The sequence below is a fragment of the Lucilia sericata genome, unplaced genomic scaffold (assembly GCF_015586225.1).
Source record: "Lucilia sericata isolate MDLA Ls3-8-SP2 unplaced genomic scaffold, ASM1558622v1 Contig000818F_arrow, whole genome shotgun sequence".
Lineage (NCBI taxonomy): Eukaryota > Metazoa > Arthropoda > Insecta > Diptera > Calliphoridae > Lucilia > Lucilia sericata.
In genome coordinates this window covers 151,789-169,949 of record NW_023994810.1, presented here as the reverse complement: position 1 = coordinate 169,949, position 18,161 = coordinate 151,789, and the positions used below count along the sequence as shown (strand labels likewise).

Here is an 18,161-nt window from a genome sequence, read left to right as displayed (position 1 = left end):
TACAAAGCTTGCTTTGTACTAATAAAAGGAGAACAAATGAAATGCTAAACCATATATAATTACATATTTAACAACATGGTTTTATTTAAAATTATTAACTTTAAAAATTGTTGGTTATGTTCATAATGAAAAAAAAATTAAATTTTCAATTATATTTGTTTTATATTGTTTTTTTTTTTTTAGTATATTATTTTAAATTCAAGATCATTTCTTTTTGCCATTTTTTGTAGATTATTTAAAATTATTTTTTGAAAATGTTTTCCTCTAATAAAACTGCTTTTTACACATGTTTTTTAACATCAAAGTTTTTTGTTGTATATTTTAGGATTCACATTTCTTATTTGTGTTTTTTTCCTTCTGCCTTTCTATCTTATACTGTTGCTATTTTGTTTCATTGAAATAATAACCATTAGGTATTAATTGAACAATAAGCAAGAACAGAATATTATAATTTTATCGTAAATAAAAGTAAAAGACATTTATAAGAGAAAAAATACATACATTTTAGTAAGTAAAGCCCAAAAAAGGAAAAACTAATACTAAATTTTATTATGAAAACGAAACAAATAAAATAAAATTACCAGTAAACATAGAGCAATTACTAAATGTAACAAAAACAAATGAAATGAAGGAATACACAAGTTTAATAAAAGAGATTTTTATGAAAATACATATAACAAATGTTTTTTATTTATATAGTATATTGTTTTACATGCAATTCGACGCGTAATGGATTAATATAATTAATTCTCATTTAGTTTTAATTTATTTATTTAAATCCCATTTAGTTCAAATTTATTTATAAAATTAATTATAAATATTTTTAAACCTATTATTTTTGTACAGTATTTTTTGTAATGTGTTATTAATACAATACTGGCATATCTCAGGAAACATATTTCGGAGTAAAACGGACTTGAAAGTTTTACAATAATTTACTATTTATTTATCAACTTTTAAACAAATCATGAGATTTGAAATATTAAAACTTTGTCGGCTAACAATGTACTAGGTACTACACTGAACCGATTTACAATAAATGTAGTATACCGACGGAACTTTTGGAAAATGGATTTTTATATGGAAAACCTATAATCGCTTTCAATTGAGAAAACAGCTAAATTATGTTACAACTAAAAAATGTCTATCGAAAATTATTATATATATAATTATATGAAATATCTTAAATCGGCTGTAGAAAGCTTGCGAAGCAGCAATTTTTCCATTCATCAGAGACGAGCTGAAGAAACATTCTACATTTCTGGTAAATTTTATATCTGAAAATTTACCTTACATAATAATATTTATGTAACTATAGTTAGAAATCTACTTTAAAAGGGAAAAAAATCAATCGCAATAGACTGTATAATACAAATCATTTTATATTATTTTTCAAAATTTAATTTATTTGTAATCAAAATTATTAAAAACAAAAAAAATAAAATTCAAAATTATTATTTAGAAAACACTAATTTCGCGAAAAGTTTACAAAATTGCCAGTTACATTTATTTCTAAATATTTCTAATAATCCATTAATTTACCAAAAAATAGGCTTTATGAAGTAGATAAGTTTCTTTTCATTCTTGCAGTACAATGAGGTTCTGCTCTTAAATATTTCCTCTAAGCAGCGATTAATATTTTTTTAATATTGCAGTCGAGAAAGATGTCTATCGTTGGATAGAGCTCAGCGCAAACGACAATACGAAAATACACTTCGTAGTGGTCGTTATATACCAGAAAGATCACCAAATAGAACACGATTAGCCTCACGTGCTGCTGCTCTTCGAAATGTACCTAGTTCACCGGAAATATATCATCGAAATTATGGAGGAGGGATAGAAGATTTGGGACAAGATGAAAGACTACAATGTATTGCTATAGAAGATGACAATAATGATGAACTATTGCCTGAATATAATACCGATAGGCAACTTTATATACCAGATTTACCAGAAGAGTTTTTAGATGCATTTGAAGAACCATCGTTTTACGATGTTCCGCCGAATGCATCATTCGATGAGGTCATGTGTGCAATGGCAACACCGCCACCAGCACCAGCTTCATCGGCGCCCACAGCCGCAGAGAAACTAGATGCTATTAGGGCTGAAGTCGCCGAGGTAATAAAATTTGATGATTTACGTAAACGTATGGCCGCTCACATAGGAACATCTGTACAAGAACAACAGGCAGAAGCAGTACAGGTTGATGTCGATGACGTTCGCAGACGTATGGCAGCTCTTATTGGTGAGAGTGAACCAGAACCACAGCCATGTCCGCATAAGATACCTCCTTTGCCTGAAGATCCATACGCTATACCACCGCCACCTAAAGATGCAAAAAATATAGTGGCAATAATAAGAAGAGCCCAAGCTATAGCAAGACTTAAAGCCCTTGAAGAAGCGAAAGCTGCTAAAAAGGCTCCAAAAGGTGTTGTTAAAAAAAGTGTCAGAGGTGTTCCTGTCCCCACTAAATTGCCACTTAAAAAAACTGTACCTTCCGTACCAAAACCTACAGGAAGAACAGCTGGAACAAGAAAATTACCCAAAACTCCAGCATCTCGAAATCTTGGCATTGTAACTAAAAAGTTAAAAGAATGTCCTCCAACGCCGCAGCATCCTCCCGATTATGTTCCTGACGATTGGGCTGCTGCTATATTGCGAACTAGGAAATTAGCTGGCCTTAAGACCACAAATCCAAAATTGCTACCAAAACCAAAAACGCCATTGCCGCAAGTTTCAAAATCTCCTTTAGCACAACCTACTACTACTCCAGCACTACCCACCTTTGCTAACATCATGGAGCGAGTTGCTGCTATTCGATCAAGAACAGATATAGCTAAATCACCTTTAGTGGATCAAAATAAAAACCTTTTAACACCTACTCCACAGGATGAATTGGACGAATATGAAGCCCTAGAGCAATTATATGGTCACACAACTTTAAATCAGTGTCCGGTCTTGTTAGAAAATGTTACCAATTTGCAAAATCGAATAAATGCTTTGCAGCAACAACTTTTGCAGAGCCCACCGCTATCTCTAGATTCAAGTCTAAGAGCTGCAACTCCCACACCTCAAGATGATGACGAATATGAGGCTTTAGAACAGCTTTATGGAGATGGAGTGTATGACCAATGCCCTGCAACAAATGATTATGAAACAGACTTACAAGACCGTATAAATATTTTGCAACAGAAACTATTTCAATCTCCTGCCAAACAAAGTCCTATTTTTGAAGTTCCTTCAATTCTTCGATATCAGGATTTATTAAAGAGTAGAGAATCTATGGCGGCCGCTGCTGCTCAAGCTAGCTTAATGCATAGAGCTCAAGTAGATACTGTACCCGAATATGAAGATGATTTCAGTATTTACGAAGACTCTAGTCCACATTATGAAATACTACAAAGCCCTATTGTAGCCCAATCAACATCAAAGACAGGTACCCCTATATTATCACCTAGAGGTACTCCACAACGATCACGATCTCCTGCAGCAACAACACAAATATGTCCTTCAGGATTCGATGATGCGTTTCTACGTAATATAGACATGCCAGAATTTGATGTAAATGACATACCCGAGTTTGCTTTTTCGGCCGAGGCATTGGCGGATGCTGGTTTTGTAATTGGCGATGAAGTCTCCCTGGGTGAAATTTCAATGCCAACTCTTGAAGACGATGTTTCATTAGATGAATTAGGCTTAGAGGATGTTAGTTCCCCCGATTTGTGCGATTTGTCTATTTCAGGTGTGGATATGGCATTAGAACCAGACTATACTTTAGAAATCTCCACAGAAGAGGATGAAGATGAGATTACTGAGAAAACTGTGGAAGATCAAACTTCAAAAGAGCCTGGATTTTTAACAACAATGGTGAATGCTGTAGTTGACAGGTTTAGAAACATATTTTCACCCTCGAAATCAGAAGGAGAAATGAGGGAGGATGAAGACGATGAACTCAATTTAGATTCATCATTACCTAATATGTTTGAGGGGACGCCACCTCCAAAGCCAAAAACGCCCCCACCAAAATTGCCTGAAGAACCAAAGCCTATTGTTGAAAAACCAGTAACACCTAAAGGGCCAATCGTAATACCACCTCATCCTAAAGATCCAAAGGATTATATGGCCATGGTTAAAAGGGCACAGGCGATTCAGAAGAAGAAAGCAGAAGAGGCTGCATTGGCTCCGATTGCAGCACTTACTAAGGGAAAAGTAGAAAAACGGGAAATTAAATCGTCTATCCCCAAAAGAGCTCCTCCACCAAAGAAAAAACCTCAAATACAAAAGAAAAAGAAAGAGGAAAAACCAGAAAAAGTGTATCCACCAGGAGAATATTCGCCTTCTGACACAAGAGCAGTAGCAAGAGCAAGATCTTTAGCTGGCTTAAAAAATAGATCTGCATTATTAAATCCGGAACGTGCTGCTAAAATTGCAGAACTTAAGGCTGCCCGAGAAGCGGAATTAGCTGCCATAGAAGCATTACCTCCTACAGAACGCATGAGAAAGAAAATGGAAACTATGCGGAAAAGGGTTGGGGCTGCCTTACCTCGGCCGTCTATTGAGGCTTTGGGAACGTTGGAAGCAATACGCGCCAATTTACCAATACCAAAACCTCCTAAACGTAAATGGCGACCTACTGGGAGACTAAGAGCTGATAGACGAGTAAAGCCTTCAGAAAGAATTTTTACGAGAGATTTCGGTCGTGTATTAATTCCTACCAAGTATACACAGAAAAAGAAAGGTTGGAGAAAACTTGATGTTTTGTCTCCCATTGTTGAAGAGGAACAATTTCGAGATAGAGATTTCATGGAGTTTTCTCCCTTGAAACGGCATGAAGGCCAGCTGAGATTACAATATTTAAAAGAACAAGCAGCGAAACGTGCAGCGGAAACTATAAGAGCTGCTGAAGAAGCACAAGCAGCTATTTCGCTACATACACCCACTCGCCAACGAACAAATAGTCCTACATTTGGAAGCCCGAAAATAACACATCAATTCAGCCCAATCCATCTTCAATGTCCGAGTAGTCCCATAACAGAAGAAACCAGGCGCGAGAGGATAATAACAAAAACGGGCCCAAATGGAGGTGAAGAGATAATAAAAGAAGAAGTTACTGAAACCTCCACTATTGAAAATGGCGAAGTTTATACGTCTACTAGGCAAGTCACAACTAAAACTGATGCATTTGGAAATGTTACATGTCATATACAAGAAAGCAAAGGAGAAGATGACACCTATTTAGAAGATTTGTCGGATATAGAGCCTCCGGAGTTTTTGAACACATCAGATATACCGCCACCAATTGATCCATCTATTCCTACCCCAGCGGAAATAATAGATAGAATTCGTTCTAAAGTTCAGCAAAAACTCGATTTTTCTTTACCCGCTGTTCCGCACTCACCGAAAAGCATTTCGCCTGCAACTCCTGGCATGATAGACTTTCCACAAGACATAACAGATGAGGAATTGTTTGACGTAGAAGTTCCTGAATTTGAGAGAACACCTCAAAGAGTATCCCCACAGATGAAAGCTTTTTCTCCTATTGAAAAAGATCTGCGAATGTACGCATGGGGAGAAATTCCCCCTCCAACTCCACCACCAATTTCTCCACCTGGAATGCCTATACAGAAAATTCCTCGATCTCCTGTACAACCTAAGCCTATTAGCCCTCCACCAAAACCAAAATCTCCAGAAGGAATGATTTGTATACCACCACATCCCAAAGATCCGAAAGACTATAAGGCAATGGTGAAACGGGCACAAGCGATTCAAAAACTTAAAAAACAAGAAGAAGAAATAGCAGCTAAAATTACACCTCCAACAAAACCTACTGCAAAAAGTGGACGAATTCCTATATCTCGGTGGGTTGCACCTCCTCCAAAAGATCCAAAAAGACCTCCACGAAAAAGATTGGTGCTTAAGAAGCGAGTACCTAAGATTTCACCCAAAAAGATTGTACAGCAACAAGAGGAAGGCCAAGATGAAGAGAGAGAATGTCCCTTAGAGCCACCACAACTTGCACAAGATTACAGGGATGCTGTAGCTCGAGCGAGATTAATACATGGCTTGAAAAACCGAACAGCTGCCCTTAATCCAAAAGTTGCTGAAAAGCTTGCAGCCATGAAAGCAGAAGAAGAGGCTGCACAAGCGGAATATGATGCATTGCCCGTGCATGAGAAAATTAAAAAACGAATGGAAAAAGTGCGAAAAATTCCACAAAAAAAACGTCGCATCGTGGCAACATCTGATATACTTGGAACTATAGCAGCCATTAGAGCTAATATGCCTCCAATAGATGATATATTGCGCCAGCCTTCCCCACGTAGTTCTCCAACAGCAGAAAGTCTTCCAATTGTAACTCAAACAACATCACCACAAACTCCAACTGCATATTCATCAGTAATTTTGCCACAAGCTCCAATGCGAGCTCGTCCACGTTTCACTAGTACTTCACCAGTTGCAGACGCATCTCTGGATGAATTTGAGTTTTTGGAACAATATATGGGAGCAATGCCAGTGACTCCAGAAATATGCGTTCCTGTTAAAAACATTGATGAAGACGAGTCATTTGAAATTCCAGATATATCATTACTACGACCATATACATCTCCGGGGCAAGTTCAAAGTACAATACCACCACACGCTCCGTCCCCTAGTCGCTCCCGTATACATTCACCGCGGGATGTTCCTATCTGCTTGCCAACAGATTTATCGCTAGAAGAGTTCGAAAATCTAGAAGCTGAATTAAAGACTGACATGTCATTAGATGAATTTGAAGCTCTAGAAGCGGAAGCTGAAATCTTATACAATTACGATACTCCTAAACGAGACGAACGACATTGGGGTAGGAAGTTAGTAGATCAGTTCACTCCATCGCCAAGAAAGAAATTAATAGATCCTAGCACTCCATCAGTAACACCGGAAACAATTAACCTTCTTACTCCCTCACCTGCTCACCCTTCGACTCGAGACGAATTTATATCCCCACCTGGTTTCGTACCAGCACCTTCGATGCGAATGCTAGGACAAGTCGGATTTTTCCAGGAACATGGATTGTTTGATGAAGAATCAATTCTAGGACATGAAACCTTAAAACGCCCTTATATTACTCCCAGAGCAGATGCAAAACCCGGTTCTATATACTATGACGAAATGCAGGATTTCAAAGTTCCCGCCGAAGATATTGTACTCGACACATCACAATTAATGCCTCAAACTCCAGCAAAAACCTTACAAGAACGATTTCAAAGGCTAAAAGAAGCACATGAAAAAAGAACAAGTTCCCCGAGATATGAACAACAATATGACATTACTCCGAGTACACCATCCGTTGATTTTACTCCTATTGGACTTATTAGCCCCAGTGGTGCTCCATGTATAGTTCCAGATTCACATAGAAAACAACTTTCTCCCATTAGTTCACCAACTGAAAAGGAATGGCTATTAAACCTTGAAGAAACTCCGAAAAAGAGAATGCCTGCAGTAAAACAATTTAGAGATCTGGAAGATATGCCATTTGATGAGTTAGAATATGAAATTGAGCCTAGTATGATAGACATTTCATTTGAAAAGCCTGTGAGTCCTCCACCTAGGCCATCAGATATTATAAGAAGAATTAGATCTAATGTTCAGCAACAATTAATAGAACGTGAAAAGTTTTTAAAACCGGCAACTCCTAAAATGCTACCAATGCCCGAAGAATTGACAGATGAAGAATTATTGGAGCTAAGTGTACCTGTCTTCGTACAAACACCACCAAGAACGCCACCAACAAAATACAAGTCACCACGTGTATCCCTCCCAATGGCATGGGGCGAAGAACAACCGGTTACCCCAGTTACTCCAATAACTCCACAACCTCGCATGCCAACACCAATTAAAGAGCCATCACCACCTCGTCCAGCTGAAATATGTGTTATTAAAGAAAAATCTATTTCTCCTGAAGGCCCGATTGTTATTCCTCCACATCCAAAAGATCCAAAAGACTATGCGGCAATGGTAAGAAGAGCACAAGCAATTTATAAACTCAAAACACAAGAAGAAGCCGAAGAAGCAGCAAGAGCTCCACCACCTGAACCACCAAAGAAGAAGGGACGTGTGCCTATTTCGAGATGGGTAGGTCCACCACCTAAAAAGATCAGTACTAAACCAAAAAGAAGACTTGTCCTAAAAAAACGTGTTCCTCAACCTTCAAAAATACAGGCAAAGAAAGTAGATGAAGTTCAACAAACATTGTTGCCCGAGGAAGAAGAAATAGAATATCCTGCGGAACCACCACCACTAGCGCAAGATTATAGGGATGCTGTTGCCCGAGCAAGACTCATACATGGTTTAAAAAATAGAACAGCTGCTTTAAATCCCAAAATAGCAGCTAAAATTGCAGCAAAAAAGGCTGCGGAAGAAGCGGCAGCTGCAGCGTATAATGCTTTACCCGAACACGAAAAAATTAAAGTACGCATGGAACGTTTGCGAATGAAACCACCTCACCGTCGAAGAGGACTTAAACCTACCATGGAACAGATTGCATATTTGGAGGCATTAAAACAGATGGGAGAATATCAATACTCTCCATTAGCTACGGTAAAGTCTACAACACCACTTCGATTATCTGAAACGCCTCGAGCTAAAGCATACCAAAAAGCTCCTAAGGCGACGTATCAGCAAATGCCAACTCCTCGATCAGATTCTAGGAAAATAACAGACCTAGAGTCCAGAGAATTGGCTGAGTTCGAAGCTTTAGAACAGTTCGAAGCAGCTCCAATTTGTCCTGCTCCCAGCTCAACAGAAGACAATGTTGCTTTACGACAACGCATTGCTGATTTGGAAGAACAGTTATTGGAAGCCGAAGAACTGCCGCAAATGGAAGATGAATCGTTGGCAGAATTTGAAGCATTGGAAGCTTTAGAGGCTCCACCTGATCAATGTCCCACTCGACCTGTTTCCTCTTTGGATATGAATCAACTTATTTCAGATTTGCAACAGCAGCAGTTGGTAACACCACCAAGAATTGATCCTAGAGAAAGATATCAACAATTAATAGCCCAAAGAAAAGCGCCTCCTACAACTCCCGTTATAAGCCCTATAAAACCACCAGAAATTCGCTACAGCCCTATTACGTTATTTTCAAGTCCGCCTAAGGAAGAAGGTAAGAAACGTGCAGAAAAATCTACAACGCAAATTACAAGAAGTGGCGATAACACCATTAAGGAGCAGGTTATTGAAACGTCAGAAATAATCAATGGAGAATTGCAACACCTTACAACGCATGTAACAACGACAACCGATCCTCAAGGTCATGTGACATATCAAATTAACGAGAGTAAACGTGTTTCTGCTAGAGACCGTTCAGATGAATTAGAATCCTCTGAGAATCTGGGAGATATTCAAGAACCAAGTTTCTTGGACACCACGCCATTAACACCAATGGAACGCCCTAGACCAAGAGACATCATTGAAAGGGTGCGTAGACAAGTCAAGGAAAGCTATAGACCGGAAGTACCAACAGGTCACCTTGTAGAATTAAGAACACCTCCCCGTATGTTGTCTTTGCCAGATGAAGTGCCTGAAGAAGAACTGGTAGATTTCAGCTGCCCTGCATTTGAAAGAACTCCTACAAGAACTCCCGCGCGTTCGCCAACTAGATCCCCTGCAAGATCACCTGATGTTTCAATACCTCAGCTATTTTTAGCTACTCCTCCACCACCAACACCTCCTCTTCCTCCAGTATCACCACTTAGATATCGTATACCATCACCTGAAGGTCCAATTGTTATACCACCCCACCCGAAAGATCCCACGGATTTTAAAGCAATGTGTAGAAGGGCGAGAAAAATTAAACAGTTAATGGAACAAAATGAAGCAGAAGCACTTGCCGCACAAGAAGCGGAAGCGGCAGCTGCGGCTTTGGCTGCTGCAGAAGCTGCGAAGCCGAAGAAAAAAGAAAGAGTTCCAATATCGAGGTGGACTGCACCACCACCGAAAAAAACAGGGAAACGAAAAAAATTAGTAATGAGAAAACGTGGCGATGTTGTGGCAACAAAAACTCCAGGAAAGCCATCTGAGTTAGAAAAAACACAACATCAAATAGTAGAGGAAGATTTTGAATACCCTGCAGAACCGCCTCCATTACCAGAACACTATGCACAGGAAGTTGCTTTGGCAAGAAAATTAGCTGGTCTTAAAAATAGAACAGCAGCTTTGAATCCAAAAGTGGCGGCGAGAGAAGCAGCAAAAGCAGAGGCTGCTAGAAAAGCTCAAGAAGCTGAAGCTGCCAGACTTGCATTGCTAAATGCACATCCGCCATCACCTATTAGGGATTATGCCACAGCACTATCCAGAATGAAATCAATGAAAGAAAAGGGTATAGTTCCACAGGCTCAACCATCCCTCGCAGCGGCTGCATATTTGGAAGCTGTAAAAGGTGCAATGCAGTTACAACAAGAACAACAGCCTACAACTGAAATCCCAATCATACAAGAATCTCCAAAACGACGATATGCGAGAATTATGGCTGAGAGAGCAGCATTACCACCTATAATTTCCGAAAGTCCACCAAGAACACCTAAACTCGATGATATTCTCTATTCTCCTATTCGTTTTGTAAGTCCTCGAGCAGATGACAGCAAAATTGATTTAGCAGAACCAATGCAGGACTACCAATTTGATTTAGCTGCTTTTGAGAACTTAAAAGAGCTGGAGGAACTAGGTGAATTTGAGGAACCAAGCTTTATAGACGTTAGTCAATGTTCCCTTACGGAAGATCAGTATATGCCACTAACACCACCTCAAACACCACCGCCCGTAACTTCAGAGATAATCAGCAGAATACGTCAACAATATGAACAACAACAGGCTGCAATTTGTCCCGAAAGTCCGCCTTTAACACCGACAGCTTTAGATTTTCCCGAAGAATTACCAGAGGAAGACCTTTTCGAACTTAGTGCTCCATCATTTGCCAAATCACCATTTAAAGAAGAAAGACCTATCAGATCTCCAAATATATCAATACCACATTATTTTGAAGAATCACCACCTCCTACTAAAGCTATGACACCAGCATCAAAATCTATAAGTCCAAGTGTATCTAAATCGCACGAATCTGATATGACTCCAGAAGAAATCGATGTGGCAAGCCCTCCACTTTTAGGTGTTTGCCCAGGTATTCGTGTAAAAACACCGCAGGGACCAATTTTAATTCCATCACATCCCAAAGATCCTAACGATGTAGCCGCTATGATAAGAAGAGCACAACTTATCCATAAACTGCAGGCAAAAGAAGCTGCAGAAAAAGCAGCTACTATAAATGTAGCCAAAGTTAGAGTGCCAATATCGAGGAGAGTTCCAGCAAAACCACTACCAATAAAAGGAAGATTAACACGTAAATTGGTGCTGAAGAAGAAAGTTCCTGATGCAAAAGCCAAAGCAGTAGCGCCCCTCTCTCCCAAAGAATGTCCAACGGAGCCACCATCACTACCAGCCGAATATCTTGCAGAAGTAGCCAAATCTCGAATTATTGCAGGGCTTAAAAACAAAACAGCACTTCTTAATCCGAATGTTGCAGCTAGACAACAGGTAAAGATAGCTTTGGAAAAGGCAAAGGCTGACGCCCAGTTAACACGGACATCGCCCAAGGTGACACCTCCCCCTCCTAACTATGCATCTATAATGGAAAGAGCTGCCGCAATGAGAGCGGCAAAGGCAAAAATTCAACAGGGTCCTACTGCTCGAGAGCTAGCAAATAGACAAAACTTAATAAACCGCCAGCAAAGGCAAGAACGAAAGCGACTATTACTTGAACTAGAACGATTGCGAAAACAAGGTGTTGAAAAGTCAATAGAATTTGAACCAAAAACACCACCGCCTCTACGAGAACGATTTCAAGCGATAAAATCAAGAATTCCCACTGAAACACCGACTTCCTCAATGTATCCTTACAGTCCAGTCAAAACTCCAGACATTGTTGATTTACCACAATACCAACCGCTTGTCTTACCTCCAACACCTCCTTACCACTACCTAGAAAATGTAGACGTACCCGATATTGAAGATGTTTCAATGCCATTTGATGATTTCAATGATATTGATTATGAAATCGGCGATGCAGAAGATTTAGAGTTTCAATTAGCAGAAGCTGCAGCAGCTTATTCAGAATATGATGAAGACAATAATATTGCTGAACTAGAAGCGGCACAAGCCAAAGAATTGCAAGTAATTCAAAATGAGTTCGATATTGCAGAAAGAATAGATATGCTACAGCAGCAATTAACGGAATCTGGAAATAAATCATCATTAACTGATGCTGATGACCAAAATCAGTATGATATGGCTGAACGAATGGAAATGTTACAAGATCAATTATTGCAAACACCTAGAACTGAGACAGAAGTCCAAGAGCAATATGATATAGTCAAACGATTAGAAATGTTACAAAAACAGTTGTTACAAACACCAACGTCACATCAATCACCCAAGAAGAATGCCAGTAAAGGCTATGTTTGCGTAGATATGTCCCAGTTTGATGAAGAGGCTGAACAAGACATCTATGATGAAATGATGAATGATTTTGAAGCAATGGAAAGAGAATGCATGTAAATATTTGCAAAAATTATTGTTACATTTATGTATTATTTTTGGTAACTGTGATATAATTAGAAATATTTATAAAAAATAGCTGTAAAGAATATTATAATTTTATACAAATAAAAAATAGTAAACATTTTTCAAATTGCAGTTGTTTGTGATATTTATTGCTTAGGTTTATTAATTAAATGATTATATAATTGTTCGTATATTATCTTCAAACTTTTTTAAATGGGATTTCTTAATGACTATTAAGTAAATTAAGGGACCATTGTAATGACGCAGTTTTCTAAAGTATTCTATGGCTTGATTTTGCAAATCTTTAGGTTGTTCTTTAGATAAATAAATTGAAATTATTTCAGAAATATCATTTAAGTGCTTACCATCCAAATCAAGACATTCAATAAGATTAGGAAATGCTTCCAATAGTTTCAGCTGTAATTTATATTCTTGAGTTTGGCTGAAAACAGATTATATGAAAATGTTGACTAAATTTTGTGCTTAGAAAAATAATGCTTGTTTCCTAAATATTTAGTTCTTTTAGATATAATAAAATATTAAAGAGAACAGTTCAATAATAAATTTAATTATTTTTTAAAAGTCATAAATTATAAATACAGTAAAATAAACACTTACACGGTAATTGTTTCTTTGGCCGAATGTACTGCTGCTTGTTGCAGGAAATTCTTAAGGAATGGCATGACATCACTGTAAGTAAGAAAGGAAGAAATTCACAATCGGTTGTGATTTTTTGCTAATAATAATATTGATTTCAACAACTTACTCTAAACTTCTTTTTGTGATAAAATCTTTAGCATTGGTGGCCAAAATTTCTAACAATGAAAAGCAACGATTTAACACTAAAGCATTTTTCTGTCGAAATTTCTCTACTAGTGGTGACCAAGTTGAGTGTATTAAGGGTAGAAACTCATTATCATAGTCACGCAATAATGGTATGCCGCATGTTAAACATTCCAATGATAAAATTTGTAATTGCAAATCGGATGAAGTTAAAAATTTTATAACTTGCTGTAATATTGTTTTAATCATTATAATATGTCTTGGTAATTGTGGATCATTATCGACTACATTATATTCTTCTGCATTGTTATCAGAACTTTGTTTAGTATTTGAATTGCTAGATGATTTCATAGTCACATCCTGTTCATAATCACAAAATGTTTTAGGAGTATTTAAAATTTCAAGCCAGGAATTCAATAAATCATTTTCATTATCAAGATCATCGTCGACATACATGGTTTGTCCATCTTTAATTTCGAAATTACATGATAACAGCCACGAGGTTAGATGTTTCAAAAATGCATTAAATACTTTCAAATAAGAAATTACATTATGTGTTTGATATTGTTTAGAGCATTCGTTATAAATGGTCTCAAAAATTACTTCCAAATGAGGCAGATTATTCCGAGAAGAAAATTGTAAAACTACCGTAAGAATATCTACAGCTGATTTACTTTCGGGTGTCTTTAATAAAGAAAAAAATAAATAAATGAAATGTTGTTTATTGCAGTTAATATTTGTATAGAAACTAACCTTTTTCAATAACATATTCAAATGATAAGTAATATAATCAATATGACCCTCTATTAATTGTATCGCTTTATTAAACCTAAGAGCATTTTGTATTGATACTAACGCAAAATTAGCGGCTTTGTATACCATAGAATTGCTATGAGCTTAAAATAGTTAAAATATATTATTGATATGTATAAATTATTTTGGATTCAGAATGAACTTACCAAGCTTTAATAAAACTTTGTGTAATGTTTGAAAAATGTAACCATCAAACCTCTCTCCCACATACAATGCACAGTGACCCAAACAATCAAGCACAATACAGGTATGTAATACATTAAATTCTGCATCATTGATAGTGACTTTTTGTTGTTTTTGGATTAAATCTTGCAAAAGAAATATATTATATAATATTCGTGAAAACATAAGTTTTATTATCTAAATTTATATTTAGTAAATACTATTTATTTACACTTCATTAAAAATTAGATTTTAACAATTTCTTACCTTCAGTTACCGTTTCATCATCCGAATCACAATCTTGGGTTCTTATTTCAACAGCAGATTCGTAAAGACCTGGAGTACGATCAATGAACCAATCTGTATGCTAGTTATAGTTTTTCAAAAATTAAGCCGAATTTGTTAAAAAAAAAACGATTGACATACATGTTATAGTTTTAATGTGTTTGTGTAAGATTTCAGTATTTTGACTTAAAATTAATTTCACTAACCTACTTACCCTATTCACTTTAAGTTGTGTTAATCTATCCGGTTCTAAGGACAAATGCCAATGCTTATCATCTAATAATTCATCGAGTAATTGCTTGACCAAATTCAAATCTTTACATTGAAATTGTTTATTCATTTCTCTAGCTGTGGCCAACCATAATAATATTAAAAGAATTTCATTCATAGCCTCATTTTGCTGCTGCAACATTTCCAAAAGATAGTCGACTATAATGCGATTTAATACCGGTGTTTTACCCAAAACACAACAGATTTCGTGTAAGCACTTGACGCTACGCTCAGAGTTTAAATTTTTAAATTTACGCCAAGGAAACTTGCTACTTTCTAAATAATCACCTTCTACATCCATTTCCCGCAACGAATACTCTTCTATTAGTAATTCAGAGGTTGTTTGCAAGTCTAAGGCCGATAATAAACACATACAAAATATTTCCAAATTATGGGGAATTGACAGTAAGAATTGTAATTTTTTGGAACTTAAGGATTTGAGGAATCCTTTAAGAAAAGTAAATTCTGTATACTGTTCCGTATCATCACAACGTGCTATAATTCTTGGTAGTTTTGTTAGATGTTCATCCAACAGTAGTTCAGAATTTTCATCAAATATTCCTTCATTACTGTGATTATTTTGCAACTTATCTACACATTTACAGCAAATATTACGTATATGTACATCTTCATCTTCAGTGAGAGCTACAACAGTTTCCAGCATGAACACAAAGTTCTCCTTAAGATTGTGCGAGCATGTTTCCATAAGCAGACAACACATTTCGGCATATTCTTTGCGTATTTTGGTTGAAGTATGCGATCTCAATTTACTTGTTTGCGTAAAAATGATGCGCAATTTTTTCGAAGTAGCTTGTATCCACTGTTGAGTACGTCCATCGCCTTGTAATTGTTTCATACGCTGTTCTAACTGTTCGCGATTCTTCTTAATAGCGAGCACATCATTATCATTGGTGTCATTAGTATAGGATAGACTTTCATTGAGTAATCTCTTAAATGCGCCGGCATCATATTTTGCATGTATTAGATTTTCTGTAGTTTCTTCGTAAATAACACACAATATACGACCTAAAGCTTTGATAGAAGACTTTAAAAAGGAAAATTATTAAAATTAAGTTATTAATTTGAGACAGCCGAAATATACTCACAATCTTAATAGTTTCTCCTATTGTTTCATCTCCTATAGCAATTTGATATAAGACAGTAACAATTTTTGGTAAGAAAATAAATATTGTATTGGCAACTTGATTTCGCAAAACAACATCCATACGATCTGCCTCATCATGCACATAAAATACGATCATTAAACATTCCAAAGAAGACAGACTAAATGATAGATTTTTTGTAGATATTAATTAATTTAATTTAAGAACTAAAAATGCATCCGAGAATGAAAGTCATTTTTATTGGCTCTAATTAGTCTTACAGGTACTGACTTCTTTAGACTAGCTTTCTGACTATCTTTTTGTTATCTGTGGGGTGACTATTGATTTCCTCCTAGAACAAGCACATTTTAAAATAGCTAGTGAACTAAATAGTCGGTGGTTAGGAGTAACCCTAAGTGGTAATATAATTAGCTAGTTAGTTATAGACCCAGCAAAAAAATTTTGAAGTTGTTCAAGAAGAAGGGATATTTTTACGATTTTTACGATTAAATGCATGCCCAAATTCTAATAAATATGTCATAAGTGAAGGCATGAAAAAATATGCCCAATTCACTCATGTAACTCCACTATAGGAATTGTAATATTTTACTATAATTTTGTATTCTCTTAGAATTAAATGAAAACTTGCATTCTATACAATAAATAAAAAATAACATTAATTTTTTATTAGATTTTTGTTAAAATTAGCAAAAAAAAATTAATTTTAATATTAATAATTAAATCGAAATCCAATTATTAATGCATTTTTAAATAAATATAATGCACCAATGAAAATTCGCTTGAGAATCATCGAATGTTCATTGGTTGTAAGCACTAATTTTAATGCCGAACTATTTTTCCAAATACGAACGAATTATCTAAAAATACTTTGAGAATATGCTTTTAAAGAAGTCTTAGAGAATCTTGAAACGGAAAAAGTATTTATAAAAATAAATTATATTGGACCGACTTTACACCAGTGATTTTTTTAAAAAAGTCTCTTGGGTTTAGGTGCATACAGGTCCAATACTTATGGCCACTACAAATATCAGCTCAAACACCCTCCAAACACCACTATTATAACATTTCTAAATCTTACTGATTTCTGGATATTTTCGATATATCCCTTAAAGCTTACATCAACTTCTTGTATTTTTCTCTTTCCACGAACTCAACTAAAGTCAACAATATTTGTCCCAATATCATGGCAGATTCCTTAGTATAAAATTGCTCCAATACATCTGATGTCGAACGCCTAAAACATTCCGCTATACATTGGACACTGGCCAATTTGATTTCTTCGCTTAAATTTGCTTTGGTAGTTGCTTTATCACATTCACGCACTTGTTTAAGTACCACCACAAGCATAGTTCGTAGGGCAGTCAATTCCTTTAAATATACTTTTGAAGTAACCAATGTAATACATTGCAAACAACCCGTTCGTAAATCCTGGTTATCGCTGAAAGTAAATTCAACGATATTAAATATTAAGTTAAACCTTAATTGTTTTCTACTTACTTGCTTAACTCTTCCAGTTTTAAAACTAAAGGCACTAGTATTTGTATATTAAATATACTCATGTGTATCCAGTTGAATTGGGCCAATTCGTTTTCCAATTTATTTAAATTTTGTTTGGTAGCATTTCTTAAGAATGCATCCATGGCTGGTTTAATTCTTAAAACAAATGGTTCTAAAGAAGCCATTGTTATTAAATATGAATTCTCTTTTTAATTACTTTACTTTTTGCTGCAAAAATAGAAATAAAATTATTTGTAACCAAAACCCGGCAAAAAACTAATAACAATAATCAATGCCAAAGCGAATTTAATTATAATGATTGTACAAACATATGTGTGTATATTCGCCGGTATCAGCTGCAGAGATGAACGCGTGAATGTTTTTTGATTTACGATAGTTTGGATAATTACTTCTCACAATCAAAAAATGTTCTTATAAATCGACGTGAATTAAGTTACTTCTTATTATTCAACAAAAAATTATTAATCTTGTACATGTTTCAAAAACCAAAACACCTGCAAACAAATGTATTTACAAATGTATGTATGTATATGTATGAATATACATTTCCACACTTTCTTTTTCTATTATTATTACTATTATTCGTAAACAAATCCAAGGCAAAATCTGTCT

At 35.9% G+C, this 18,161-nt stretch overlaps 2 protein-coding genes across 3 annotated transcripts; one reads left to right on the top strand and one right to left on the bottom strand.

Moving 5' to 3' along the window:
- Positions 1 to 1,349: 1,349 nt before the first annotated feature.
- Positions 1,350 to 12,717, top strand: LOC119608297 (titin-like). The gene is made up of 2 exons (XM_037962664.1): positions 1,350 to 1,599; positions 1,656 to 12,717. Exons 1-2 carry the CDS (start codon positions 1,595 to 1,597, stop codon positions 12,586 to 12,588), a joined length of 10,938 nt encoding a protein of 3,645 aa, XP_037818592.1. The 5' UTR covers positions 1,350 to 1,594; the 3' UTR covers positions 12,589 to 12,717.
- Positions 12,718 to 12,721: 4 nt separating this feature from the next.
- On the bottom strand, positions 12,722 to 18,053 carry LOC119608298 (TELO2-interacting protein 1 homolog). 2 transcript variants are annotated; one of them, XM_037962667.1, is made up of 11 exons: positions 17,858 to 18,053; positions 17,529 to 17,756; positions 17,149 to 17,469; positions 16,014 to 16,191; positions 14,852 to 15,952; positions 14,620 to 14,719; positions 14,337 to 14,498; positions 14,131 to 14,273; positions 13,361 to 14,061; positions 13,213 to 13,284; positions 12,730 to 13,036 (listed from the first exon to the last, which is right to left on the bottom strand). In XM_037962667.1, the coding sequence occupies exons 2-11, from the start codon at positions 17,711 to 17,713 to the stop codon at positions 12,769 to 12,771; spliced, it is 3,231 nt and encodes a 1,076-aa protein (XP_037818595.1). In that variant the 5' UTR covers positions 17,714 to 17,756; positions 17,858 to 18,053; the 3' UTR covers positions 12,730 to 12,768. The 2 variants fall into 2 exon arrangements, with proteins under 2 accessions (XP_037818594.1, XP_037818595.1); XM_037962666.1 differs by lacking the exon at positions 17,858 to 18,053 and having other exon boundaries at positions 12,722 to 13,036; positions 17,529 to 17,822.
- Between the last annotated feature and the right edge of the window lie 108 nt (positions 18,054 to 18,161).